Source organism: Gymnodraco acuticeps, unplaced genomic scaffold (assembly GCF_902827175.1).
Source record: "Gymnodraco acuticeps unplaced genomic scaffold, fGymAcu1.1, whole genome shotgun sequence".
Lineage (NCBI taxonomy): Eukaryota > Metazoa > Chordata > Actinopteri > Perciformes > Bathydraconidae > Gymnodraco > Gymnodraco acuticeps.
In genome coordinates, this window is record NW_022990295.1 from 4,057,634 (window position 1) to 4,072,350 (window position 14,717).

Genomic DNA, 14,717 nt, shown 5'->3' on the forward strand with positions numbered 1-14,717 from the left:
TTTTTGTTAAGACCTTTTATTTCATCAATTTGAGTAAAAACAGTGTACAAAGTTTATATTATTTGTTTACTAAAGCTGGTGTCCTCGGTCTCAGGAATATGGGAGGGCAGGTACAAAAATGTTGAAATAAAATGTATTTCCCTATTTTCAGAAGGTGACAGCAGAAGGGTGAGCGTGCATAGGAGTAAGTAACAATCAAAAACTGAACAAAAGGCTTGCAAACGATTGAAGTGAAAACAATATCATAAAAACCATTACATTCAATAACGTATAATGATGCACTTTTGGAAAAATGATTATCTGTCATAAAAAAAAAGAAATACTGAAGCGCTTTTGGAAACTTCTTAGTACACTTTCAAATAGGAGTTTCAGTGAAGCCTCAGTTGTCTGTAAAAGGGGGGGGGGGGGGGGGGGGGGGAATCATTCAACAAGAAACTCTTGTTTTATTTGTATCAACAATATTAGAATTTACATTATAAAATAAGCTAATTCAGTATTTTCCAACCAAAAAACTACAAATACAAAGCCAGATACAATCATTTTGGGGCAGCAAAGTACATATCATTGGCACAAGAAAACTCATTTTAGTCAATGCTGGTCTCATATAAATAACTCAGAAGCTCGTGAAGGGATAGAAGTCCCCTAAAGTAACAAATCAAAGATAACTCTTTGTGTGTGTTTCCCCTGAAGCCCAGTTTGTCTGCAAAGTATTCCAAAATAAGTGTATTATGTGTAATGACCTCATTGAGGCTGCAGTGAATGCACTGGGTGGAAAACACCCAATACTGAACTGTACATGGAGGAAAAACCCAGAGGAGAGAAGAGTTTCTGATTGGTCAGCAGTGAGTGACCCTGATCAGAGGAAACCAGGAGGTCTGCAGCTCAGCATCGAGACAGCAAGGCATCAGGAACTAAAAGCACCTACTTCAGGAGGGGTGGAGGAGCTCATTATTATCCTGAACAGGAAACTGTGGGGCCTCTCAGTGACTTTGCAAACAGTCAAGAGGAATGCATTACCTGAATGATTAACCACTCTGTGACTCCTCACATTAGACCCGTTGTGGTGTGGTATGATAATACAACACACTGATTGGTGTCAGTTTTGCATCAGGGTAAGTAGAAAAGTGATACAATACAAATCCCCTCCCGAAGATTTCAGTCTTAGGAGAATCAGCCATGTGTTACAAGACGTAAGAATGCAGAAATGTTGACTTTATTTGATACGGTACATTCACTAAAAAAATTCTAGGAATTGTTCAGAAGTCTTAAGAGAGGAAAACATGGATTGTTTACCCACTCGATAAACAACACACTCTGCTCACGTGATCTTTTTTGGTCCGCAGTATGCCTGTGTTCTATTTGAAATGGTTGATTCATATTCAGTTGTATATTTTTATTACAAAAACTCACATCAGTGGCCTAATTTGGGCATAACATGACTGCACTTCCCTATTCATTATGGTGTATGGATGCCTGCTCAGTATACAACACAACAACTAGGAGATGCAGGGTAGTGTTGAACTCTCTCGTGGTCAGTCTTCAAAGGCCTCAGAACAACCACAGTGATCTTTGTTTTGTCTTGAGTTTCCTCCTTCCTGGAAAACACAACTTGCAGATTTGAAATGTTACATCCACCGACGGCATCTTGCAGACAATGCAGGGAGGATGGGGCTGTGGCCCCGGTCTTTAGAGAGTGCAGTCGGGCGGGGGTGGGGGGAGGCGGTGGGACCAGGTGAACAGATGATAGTCGCTTTAGGCCGTCCCACTGGCAGAGTAGGAGAACTGGGGGAAGTGGGGTCTCCGCTCGCTGTCAAACGACTCCATACTGTCTTCTGAGGATGAAGGGCAACAAAAAACTTATTTATTTGAGAACGATATGAAATATACACCGTGAGAATGTGTTCACTGTCAGAGGTCTTTCCACATTCGTTCTTAGTTATACTCTCCCCCTTTAATATATCTGGATGTACAAGAACAAGTGGAAGTATTGAAGTAAAAGTAGTAATCTCATTATTTGTAGAAGTTAAACATTTTTTAAATAAATAAAAGTAAAAAAGGAATGGCATCCAAGTAAACAAAGTACCAAAACTAAAAGTACTCATTAGGCATAATGTCCCATTTTAGACAAATATTTACATCACAAAGGTATAAATAGTGATCCATTAGTGTATGTCCTTTTAATGTTGCTGCTGGTTAAGGTTCAGCTAACATTAGTGACTTAATAAAACATCATAATTCATTAGTTGATTTATATTTTTCTTTATAATTTGAACCTGCAAAGTCACTTCTGTAGTCAAATACATACACTATTCCAGTATATGACAGTAGAGACTGGGACAGTAGACAGTAGACAGAATATTCAACCTTTCCTTTTAATGTAGGAAGTGCATATAAATGATTCACCTGCATGGCCATTATATTCACATTGCTCATCATTTATACACATGGTTTTGTTCAGCAGCAACGATTCATCAACATATTCATTAAAAAATACATAATTTTTTTTTTTTCATATAGTACCATATATATATATATATATATATATATATATATTCTATATAGTGTTAATGTATTATCTTTTCCTAATACTGAGTCATCTCTGAATTCACACCCTGGCTAATGCACATGCACTAGATGACCTTTCTGAAGCATGACACTGTGTTAATGGCACTGGCTCTCCAGGAGAGGGGAGACTCCTCTCAGGGGAGCTCGGTACTCCGACAGGAAGGTTTTATGAACTCCCCCAAAACTAAATCAAGCCTCACACCGAGGCTCAAAATGAACCTGACAGCTTACATTTTCAAATGAAAGTGACAATCTTTTGAGGATTTCACATGAAAACACATTTAGTGACCCTGACTTAGTAACCATATATAATCAAGAAGAAACTCTCATCTTAAATAAATTGTAAATGTAATTCCTCATTCCTAATAACATCTGACAGGAGGTCGATGGACATTTATTATAAAGTGAGGTTGCAAGTCATCTTCCCTCCCAGAGTCCACAGCTCCACCCTCCTAACGGTCACATTCAAACCTTACCGCTCCACAATAAGGAACAGTCTAATGATGTGAAGGTGTGTTGAATGCATTTAAGTCATATTAAGTGTGCTTGATGTTTGGGTGTGTATGCTTTGGCGGTACCTTGTCCAGGTGGCGTAATAGTGATGGTCTGTGCTGTGAACTCCTCGTCAAAATATCGTGTGTCCGTCTCCGAGGTAACTTGGGGCTTGAACGGCGGGACCAGCTGTTTGGAGAGGAGAAGAGACACAAACATATCAGCACATCAGCGCCATCACTCAGTTTAGTAACAGTAACTTCACCTCTAGGGGAGTGACCTTTTTATTTTCTTCTGTCTTTCAGTGTTTACCATAACAACGAAACAAGGGAAAATAATGCAACATGAACATTTTAGAAACTGACCTTCTTCTCATAAACGTCTTGCCATTCAATTGATGCAAAAAACTTGTGTTGCATGATTTCCTTGGCATCGTCAGATCCGCCACCTAACCTGGAAGACAAATACAAAATCGATAAATATCCACTATTAATAATATTTCTAAAATAATGATTTCTACTTTCTTTTTATTATAGCCTAACAAAAGCTCATAAACTGGCATCAGAAGCACAACTCCCACTTTGAGCTTCCCTACTGCAGAGGGTACCCTGCCTCACCTCTGCGTTGGCTCTTTCTTTAGGAGGCCAGAGAGCAGCGAGCGGGCCTCGACGCCAAGTGTCCGAGGGAAGCGAATGTCTTCCATGAGGATGAGCTCGAACAGCTTCTCGTGGTCCTGGTTGTAGAAAGGCAGTCTGCCACACATCATCTCGTACATCACCACCCCCAGACCCCACCAGTCCACTGCCCGGCCGTAGTCATTGTCTTCCAGCACCTTGAGGATGAGGGTAAAACGTTTGTTAAATACAGCTGTTAAGATGCTCATGAGCCATTGTTAGTACACGGTCAGGAGGTATAGTGTGTACGAATTATATCCTTTTATTAAACAATACTATTGTTTTTTAATATAGTAAAAATATATATTATATCTGCTCTTTTACAAAGAATATTTGCACAACAAGCTAAAGAAAATAGTTAGGTTGCCATGGTTTTGTGGTTGCGTTTGACAATCAGAAGTCTGTGAAGACAACAGCTCTTTAGGCTAAAGCAACTGTCCCCCCATCACCCCACCAAAATCACCTGCTCTAACCCAGTCTGGTCTTTTGAGGCAGCCCCAGCCAGCACTGACTCACATCTCACATTAGGGAGAAAGGATAGAGTTTCCCCTGGAGCCCCATGCATATTTAACACACACACACACACACACACACACACACACACACACACACACACACACACACACACACAACACACACACCACACACACACACACCACCACACACACACACACACACACACACACACCACACACACACACACACACACACACACACACACACACCACACACACACCACACACACACACACACACACACACACACACACACACACACACACACACACACACACACACACACACACAAACACACACACCACACACACACACACACACACACACACACACACACACACACAATGTGTTGGGTCGCTGAATTAAGTGAATGTGTGGCAACAAACACAATCCAGTCCCACAAACAAAACACACCCAGAGAGGGAAATATTTAGTCTTATAATTTCCATAGGATGACTTTCCTCTCCAGCGTTCTTAATGAGACAACTCCTCCAGTGTTGTGCTCCGTGAACAGCAACCTGTTGCATGACTAATGTGCTGCTGCGCGAGAGTTGTTTCCAAGGTCTCAGGGGACATGTACTGGATTCTACCTCGCCAGGCGGATGTGTAAGGTGAAATCAAGACAAGGAGAACAGTCTGTTCTCTTAAACCTCTTGCAGCATGATGCTAGGCAATTCAGAGCTAAGAATAGAAACTTCAGTAAAAGATGTGGGCGGATTAATAGAATTAGATATGGACACAACTGTGCACAAGACGAGAGAGAGAGGGTCTCTGAAAACAGATGGGCCGACGTGTCCGTAAAAGGAACAAAACTACTGTGTGTTGTGTGTGCACGCATGTGTGTGGGGGCACTCCGCCTGGCGCTGCGGTGAGTGGTGAGCATCGAGGAGGAGGATTGGGAGGGCAGGGGGAGTAACGTGAAGCCGGTGTGGGGCTAGGATTACTGGGCCGTCTCTATTTCCAGCGCCGCTGTCGTGTGATTCACACCGTGCGACAGCTGGGCCCGCAGCTGCCCCATATATGTAGAAGAGCGCCACAGCTGTGAAGCTGCCAGGAGCGCAGGAGCCAAGCTCATCCCTCATATACGTAACCAGGACTGCTGCCTGGGCCTCAACCCCAAACTAATACTGTTACACTGCCCCAAAGGAGCACCGACAGGGGGAGGAGAGAGAGGGAGGAGGGAGCAGATAAAAGCACAAACACTTGCTGCTGGAGCTCCACACAGTGCAGAACTTTGTGAGCAAAACAGTGCAGAACACAGAGAGCATTAGTCTGTGACTCCAGATCAGTTTCAGTGGCTAGATAAAGCCTGTCCACATTTCTCTGTAGATGTTCCCTAAAAGCCTATCCCCTCAGCCAATAACGGTTTTGTTCTTGTAACTTCTTAATGAAAGAATGCTCCTGACTCCAGAGACAAACTGGTCAGGCAGATTGGGTCTCTCCTCCCTCCCTCGCCCCCCCTCCTGCTCTGGGTGGAATATTCCCAGACGTTACAGCATTCCTGTGCAGCACACACAACAAGGTCATTGTTTACTGCAGAACAACCTGTAACACTGCCTGGCCCGCACTCCATAGAGACACTTGCCAGCGACCCTGTTGCCATGGTAACGCCCCCTGATGTCTCCCTGCTCTCCGCTGCCGAGGCAGGAGCTGTCACAGACTGTGCTCCTCTGTGGAGCCAGACAGAGTTCAGCACGGACAGGTGGGGCCTCAATAAAAAGGTTTATGGAAGTATAGAAAAACAAACATTTTCTTTCATGTTTGTCCAGGTGTGAGGGAGTAAATATATCACACGCTAGCTATGACGGCTTGGTGCTGATGGTCAGAGGCAGGTTTGGTCTGACTGATGAAAACACGACCGGTATATGTTCCTGTGAGGCAGCCTGAAGCATTGTGGGATAGCGTGCTCATGACAGCTCTGGCTCTGCGCGGGTCAGGCGAGGCATCCAGGGCAGCAGCCGGGCTGTGGCCCCCCTGGTGCCCCACAACAGCTGTAGCCAATGTGCTCCTTTTCTTTTTTTTTCAGGGGTGGAAGCTCACGTTTCCTGAGGCGCTGCCAGCCTATCACTCCACCTCCTCACCCCAACCAGAAAATTCCAAATGGAGGCTAAAAACAACGATACGGCAACTGTGTCAACATGGACACCCTTCTCCCGGAAAACATTTTTACGGCAACAGGCGAGGGGCTAGCGCAAACACTGATGTACTTACTCACCCACACACACACACACACACACTCACACGGCCAACCCCTCACAATGCAATATCAGGTTACACAGCCCGCTGCAACACTTGTCATACCTGCACGCAATAGGGAGAAGCCACACCCCCCCACACAGCAAATATGAGCAGGCTGCCCTGCCACAACACACTCATTAAGTGGAAGACTTCAGCTGGAGATTAGAAAGGCATTTTGGGACAGCTGCTTTTTCCACATGCTTCTCATACACTGATGTCCAACAACACATGTGTGTGTGGAATTTCAAAATGATCTCACTTTGTTTTTGTTTATTTAGTAACACTATAGCCAGGTAAAATATTGAATGTGAAGTATTTCCCTCCATCGGGTTTCAGTCTTTGAAGCTGTTAAGTCTTAAGTGACCTAAAAGGTTACCTCGTTTGTTTTTCCTTTCATTTATCACCCATCTGTACGTGCCTACACTAGGTTGACTTTGTTGCAGGTAAGGGTGAAGTCAATATTTCAGGTGGACTGAATCAGTGCAGTGGTTACCTCGGGTGCCAGGTATTCTGGCGTCCCACAGAACGTTTTCATGGTGGCGCCATCTGTGATCCCCTCCTTACACAGGCCGAAATCTGTGATCTTTATGTGTCCGTCTTTGTCCAGCATAAGGTTTTCCAGCTGAGGGGGGGACAGAAAAAAGACAGATGTTAGCATCACTGTAAAATGAGTCAAATCATTCAGGGAGGTGATGGGAATATTATTTATTGAATGTATAATAATTCAGGCATCTGTGTTTGTGATGTTTCTGTCATATAATTGTGCAAGTATTTCATGAAATCCTGAACATTTGGAAAAAGTTCAATCTAAAATAAATGAATGAACTATGAGCGACATTTATACAAGATGACAAACAAATTAGCACCAGCAGCTTTGATGACATTTTGTTGCTGCCGACCACCATAATTAGCTTTTTCTCTCTTTTTTAAAATTAATAATGAATTAATTACCAAATCCTTGTGTACAATGTAGTGTTTATATCTTTTGCTTATTTAAATTATTTGTATCCCTCGTTTTAAAAAGGCTTTCTAGCTAAGCGAGCATGTCACAAATGTATTTTCAAAAAACTATAGAAACTAAATAATATAATTGTTTATTTAATGAATCTATCTCTTTTTTAACATGCCTACACAAACACTTATTTAAAAATAATTCCCTCAAACACAGGTGGATGGAAATGTAGCCGGTGATTGCATGTAGAGGTAGATTGACCTTAAGGCTGTAAGGTTGTGCATCATGCAGTGTCATGACATGAGGCTGCATGGCCTTTTAATATCAGTGTGTCCTCCCTCTGTCTCCCTTCCTTCTCCCCCTCTCTCTCTCTCTCTCTCTCTCTCTCAGTTAAAGTCACCTGGCAGCTGTAGCTCACACGTGGCCAGCAGCGCCTGGCCAGAGTCAGCACATCCTCCAATCCTGCTACCCTGGCATTTTCAGGAGAACCCTAGCAGGCTGGGAGCCTGCCTCATAAACCCAAGGGAGAGGGGGGGGGAGGGAGAGAGTGCTGTGCTGTGCTGACCTGGCTGGTATAGTTTTATCAGCTGGAAGTAGCATGGCTACAAATGCACACTGCAACACCGATAACCCCCCACAGCACATCTAAACCCAAACATGTCCTATCAGTCTGCAGCATCCACTTCTGATCCCATCTGAGGAGTGTTCTGCAGCTTTTCAATGCAGAGAATAAAAATACGTCCTTTTAAAATAATTTTCTCTCATTTACCTAAACCTGCCAGTGTACAAAATGACATTAATCAGGTACACAAATCACCCACTGAGAGCGCTGTGCGCATGCTATAACGGGATGCGGTGTGTGCAGAGAGGACTGGTGGTTATTTCTGTCTAGCTGCAGTAAGCGTATGGACCGAGCCTCCCTCCAGCTGCAGTGAGGTCTGTAGACTGATCCGGGGGAGGCAGATCAATAAGCCCTGTCCACTGCCACTGCTCCCTATTTATATCCTGCCAGGGGAGAAATGAAGGGAAGGAGGGGAGAGGGAGAAAGAGGAAGACAGAAGAGAGGCTGACAGCGAGGATGAGAGAGAGTGAGGATGTGTCTCACACCTACCTTAAGATCTCGATACACCACGTTTCTCTCAGCATGCAGGTAGTCCAGCGCCGACACAATCTCCGCACCGTAGAATCGCGCCCGCTCCTCTGAGAATACACGATCCCTTGACAGGTGGAAGAAAAGCTGATTGACAGAAGAGAAGACAAGAGAAAGATGGTTAGTCCAGGAAAAATAGGAACAGTAAAATGTATTCTGATTAAACTACAGGTGCAGATTTACTGATAGCTCCAATGGTTTACCTCGCCGCCATTTGCATACTCCATTACGAAGCACAAGCGGTCATGTGTCTGGAAGGAGTATTTTCAGTCCCTGCAGACAGAGAACGAAAACGCTTAAAGCAGAACTTGGTGATGTTTCCAGCAAAGTCAAGAGGAAGCTGGCATTTGAACAGCTGATTGTAACATCTAACATAAATACACACGTTGCAGCTTTGAACCTTACATTCACATTTGTTTGAACTCAAATGTCTAACAGGATGAGAAAAACTACAGCATAGTGCATTTAGTGCGTCAAACCTTTTCAACAACTGTTGTGTGGCAAACATTGATCCCATTCATTGCATGAGCACATCACATTATATGTTGCCTCCTACCGACACTTAAACCAAATTGGAGGAGCTTTCACTACAGCCCACCTCAGACTTACAGAAAAGGGTTGACTGATAACAACAACAAAAGGAACGTTCAGTGTTGGTATAAAAGGCCTGGCTCGTCTGCAGCCTTTGTAAGAAAACTCTTCAACACATTCCTGTTGAAACTGCCCATTTATCTGAAAGGATGCTGCTGGGTTGGATTGAAGAGGCTCCCGAGGATCTCTGCGAGTTCAAATAAGGTTTGGTTTAGGTATATGGAGGGGCTCCTTACTGTCAAGAACGGATGCTTTGAATTCTGGAGGACTCTGTTCTCTGTGAGTGTGTGCGCCACTTCATCCTGAAAAAAACAAGCAACAAAGACTGTTTGTGCAACTCTCACAATGGCTTACCATTTAGGTATCAGTCATTGCTCCACTGCTCTCCCCCCAGTGTATGTCCTCCCCTTTTACTTGCTCATTGGCATCCACTCACTTTTGCTACGATCACCTCCTTCTTCAGGATCTTCATGGCGTAGTAGCGTCCTGTGGCCTTCTCCTTTACCAGGATAACTTTGCCAAAAGTGCCTTTTCCCAGGAGTTTGAGGTATTCAAAGTCGTGCATAGTCTGGAGAGCCAAAGGAGAGAAAGTGGCGTTTGGTTACGAACAGAGGCATTAACAAACTCGTGCTCTAACTATCCAGGGCACACAGTCCCACTGACAGCAACACGGAAGCATTTCAGGCATGATTTCACCCACTGTGCAATTTCCCCTTCTCTAATGGTTTGGCCTATATGTGGTTGTGTCTGAGTTAACCTCTGACCTTGGCCCTAAGGAGAATGTTGAAAATTGTTGTGTGGGGGACATACAATCCGGTGGCCTCGGACCTTTATGTCATCATGACACACGTGGGGGTTGTGAAACCTGGTGGACATACTATCTGGTGCTAAGCCACCCATGGCTGATGTTAGGAAAGTAAAAAAGAAGCTGGGGAGAGGCGGAGGAAAGTGGGCTGAAGTACAAATAAGGCAGAGTTCGTGGAAGAGTAACGGTCATCTTGGGATACCAGCGGGGTGGGGAGACTTAATGTTAATGTTAATAGAAACTGATGTGTTTCTATGTGGGGACAGCAGAGCTACACAGCAGGGTCAAACGGGCCGTACCACTTTCTGTCTGGGTTTGGTCAGGTAGACCTCCATGTCCATGGGGTCCGGAGAGAGGTCTATCATCTCCTCCTCTTGTTTCTGGAGGCCTTCAGCCACTGCTTGGATGGCTTTAGTCCATTCTTCCCTGAGGGAGAAACAGGCAGCAGAAAGATAACATCAGCCCATTTACCATCATGCAAGCCAAGCAGCCCAATCATGTAATTGTCTTCTTATCAACAGGAAGGTAACTGTGAGTCCTGCCAATAGCCAGGGAACCTTGTGAGAGAGCATAATAATGATTAAATGTGTAGGTTTGCTTCTAGATGTTAGAAAAACAAAGCCGTTAAACTGTTTTCTAGCAACAGGGCCAGTTCTCTGCATGTCAATGATTTGTGTTTTACTGCTTGGTGAGCGGAGAGGTGTGTGCTTCTCGCTTGCCTCTCCTCGGGGGTCTCCACGTGGAAGGTGCGCTCGATGACAGTGGTCCACTGCAGGCAGCGGATGATGAATGTGTTGGGCTTGGGCCGTTCCGTCTTCATCAGCTGGCACTCTGACCGCAGACAGGGAGGGAGGGAGCCGGGGAGGAGGGCCGGTGTGGAGGGGAGCAGAGGAGAGACAGACCCACAGTTATAGCCATTTATCTTTATCGCCACCCTAACACACACACTGTCGCTCAATTTGGAGAAGAACAGGTGCACTTTGGTGGAGGGAAACAACTTCGATCCTTAACTTGTCAGCCCCTTTAAAACAAAACGTTTGCCAATAAGGCTGGGCATAACATCGATGCTTGGTAAAAATCATTAAACAAGACCAGATATCATTTTAGATTTTGTAATCATTGCATTGGTGTGGTCTTTCCCTGGTGATAAACGCTGCATTACAGTAAAGTGATGTCATTTTCTAAACTTACTAGACACTCTGTTATATATGCCTTAGCTAGTCATTCAATTCATATAACTGAAGTTACCAAAAATCACATTGTGTAAATATTTTGTAAATGTACTAATATGTAACCCTTTCATATTTTATACTGTTATTGATCTATTAGATCCAAAATAATTAGTTGATTTTCTCCATATCGCCCAGCCTTTTTTGCTAGTTTAGGCTTTGCTGGAGTAAACCCAGAATGAATACATTAAAGTTCTAGAACAATTCTGCAATAGTAGCCTACACATATATATTTTTTAATTATTCTGTGTTTTTTGTTTGGACTATATAAGTTTATATACAACTATTTTCATTATTGATTCATCTGCCATTTATTTTCCTGTTTAATTGATTGTTTGTTTGTCTATATCAGGGGTGGGGAACCTTTTTCCTCTCAAGGGCCATTTCAATGTTTTCAACATCCTCCGAGGGCCGTACAAATTATTGACCTCCGCTTAAAATACTAAAATCACAGCCCACTAATTTCACCTTTCTTTCATGAAAAAGCAACCTCTTAATCCAGATATCTCACCATGACTCGCGCATGCATGCACGTGCATGGTGTGGCATGACCACCAAAACAGAAATATATGGACACAAGATGTGTGCAAATGTATTTAGACTCCTATCCATGTGAACATGATTTAAGTGGGGGGGGGGGGGGGGGGACCTAACCTCCTCTAGGGGGGTGCGGGGGGCATGCTCCCCCGGGAAGATTTGTTTTTTTAAATGTTGAAGTTAAAAGCATCAATCTGGTGCACTTTGAGAGCAACATTAGGAGATCTATGGATACATCTCTCAACACCCATATGAAACAGAACTGGAAGCAGATTTTCTTTATGGGTATTTTACAAATCACTCTCCTTTCAAACTGTATTCTTGTTTATTAATAACAACTTTTTTTTACTGTCATCTAGTATTTTATACCTGTTTACTTTATTCTCTTATTTGTTTTATAACTATAATGATCATATAAAGATGTGCCTTTACCTCACTGGTTGTAGAAAAAGCTTCTTATTCGTTAGCATAGCTAGCTAACCAGATGCTAATAACAACAAAGTTATCGACTGTATGATCAGTGTGACAGATGAGCAGATCGCCACTGGGTACGGTGTGTCCACACAGCAGCTTTGACCAAATCTTGAAAATCCTGGAGCTGGGCGTGTCTGACAGCTTGGGGATTTCGCGACCAACAACCAATCACATGAATATCACATGAATATCCCGCCCCCGACATACAAAGCAAAAAAACCCGGTTCTTCTACACTATTGTCAAATAGGAAGGGCTATGATGAACATTTATTTTTTTTAACATTTTGAACATTTATGAGATTAATGTTTATGGTGCTATTTTATGCTACATTCCATGTTGGCTAATGATACTGTCTATGCTTGCTAGCAACGAAGTAAACTAGCAACGAAGTAAACTGGATATAAAATCCCCAAACGAGCGAAAACCTACCAGTTTCCCCCACCTCCCTCCATGCCTGGTTCCTCCGGTTTGTATCCCGGTAAGTAAATAGGGACTGGTCATAAATAACCGGGTGATTTGCTACCGCAATAACTAACTTCTCCTCCATTTTTGTGGAATATAGAAATGAACTGCGGGTCTCGTTCTCCCAGCTTGCACGCGGTTTGATTGGCTAGCGCTTGAACTGTCAGATTTGCATAAACGGATCTGATTGGCTGTCGCTTCCAGCTCAGCCTCAAAAGTTGAACAATGTTCAACTTTGGAATCCTGGAAATCCTGGAAATCTTCGCCTCGCCCCCCCACAATGCAGTTCGGCGACAAGCGAGGGAAAGTGACGTCATCCCCATTCAAAGTCAATGGGCGGAGACGCGCTGGAAGCGGTGGACAAATCGCCAAAAGCTGCTGTGTGGACGGGCCACAGCCACGCAAAAACTGCAGCATGTGTACGGCTCCTTATGGCTACTGACATTTTTGGAAGTGCCGGAGCGGAGCGGCGTTCTGGTGCTCACTGCTCTCCGTCAGAACTACACCCCTGTCAGACGAGACATATACCACGTGATGACACATTAGGCTTGTGTTGTGTTCAAGGACCCTGACCGTGGCCAGGAAAAACAGGCACTCACTTGTTTAATTATTTTGCGGTCTAGATTTCTTTAATTTTTTTCTTTTTTGCGTGTGTTTATAAATTACCTCGAGGGCCACACCAAATGGTCTCGCGGGCCGTATACGGCCCGGGGGCCGGAGGTTCCCCACCCCTGGTCTATATTATAGAAAACCCTGAAAATGGTGACTTCTTCTTGCGTTCAAGTTCTTGTGCTCTCCAAACATTGCAGAACCAAGGAATATCATTTTAACCTGAACAAAATAAAAAGGGAAGCTGAAACCAGAAACTGATGTCATGTTTGAACAGACAAATCTTTCATAACTTGCCAACGATTTCTTAAAAAAGCAGCTCAACACATACTTTCCCCCCGTTTCGCTCAATTGTCTCACTTTTTAGGCAAATTATTGTCTTGTAAGCGGTTTTCAAAACAATTACTCACCACAGTATAATAACTGAATTCTAAGATTTCCATCTGCACCTCCTTCACATTAACATCTGTTCCCAAATGAAACATGTCAGCAAATATGTCAAAACGTGACACAAAATGGCCTCTGTCTGATAGATGGAGGACAGGGGAGTGGACCACCACTGAGATCCAACATGGCTCCATCAGGCTGAGTATGTAATCCAGCTGCAGCAGCGCCGCACCATGTGTCCTCTGTGGCTGGGTCGCCGTGGTGACAAAAACCAAAGCTACCGCTGATGGAGACAGAGCCTCAGAGCGGCGCGCAGATAAATACTCAAAATCAGGCGGCTAATAGCCATGATAACTCAAGAGTGTCGGGAGGAAACATTTAGTTAAACAAACAGTATGCTGTCTAATTGCTGTGTTCAGTCATCTGCTCAGTTTATCACAGCAACTTTCTCCGATGTGAAGATGGAGAGGGCTCGGCTGCTCTGGGCATTTTTTCTTTTTTGTCGCGGTTTTTATAAAAACTAAGGGTTTGTGAGAGACACACACAGAGAGGAGGAATGGCATTTGATGTATTAACGTCAGGAGTCAGACATCTTGCACACACGCTCGCTTGGTTTGCCCTGGAGCGACGCCCCAATTGAAAGAAACTTGCAGTGAAGCCATTAACATCATACAGCCTAACGTGCTAATGTCTCTGTTCACAACCAAGGAGTGGTGTAATGTATTTTTTATTCCATTTTATGCTACTTTATAATTCTACTCCACTACATTTTAGAAGCTAATATTTTACTTTTGACTTTACTGCATTTATTTGACAATATGAGTTACTTAACAGATTTAGACAAAATATAATAAAACTAATACATAAACTATGATACATAATTATAGTTTAAGATATCAAGAAGCAGTATATAAAGTTATTAAATTAACTGCACCTTTACCAGCTGTGATGAACATATGAATGCATCAATAATAATAATAATCCAGTAATCTCATGTTTCTGAAATTACATTAAGCCAAATAGGTACTTTTAGTTT

General features: G+C 43.5%; 1 protein-coding gene across 1 annotated transcript in view; it reads right to left on the reverse strand.

The window, feature by feature from the left end:
• akt1 (v-akt murine thymoma viral oncogene homolog 1) overlaps positions 1-14,717 on the reverse strand; it is a 34,334-nt gene continuing 19,617 nt past the window's right edge. The window contains 12 exon segments of the mRNA XM_034222320.1: positions 1-1,832; positions 3,144-3,246; positions 3,423-3,510; positions 3,675-3,889; positions 6,978-7,106; positions 8,548-8,673; positions 8,790-8,852; positions 8,854-8,859; positions 9,414-9,479; positions 9,614-9,745; positions 10,282-10,408; positions 10,702-10,813. Coding sequence (XP_034078211.1) covers positions 1,753-1,832; positions 3,144-3,246; positions 3,423-3,510; positions 3,675-3,889; positions 6,978-7,106; positions 8,548-8,673; positions 8,790-8,852; positions 8,854-8,859; positions 9,414-9,479; positions 9,614-9,745; positions 10,282-10,408; positions 10,702-10,813 — 1,247 coding nt within the window. The 3' untranslated portion in view covers positions 1-1,752.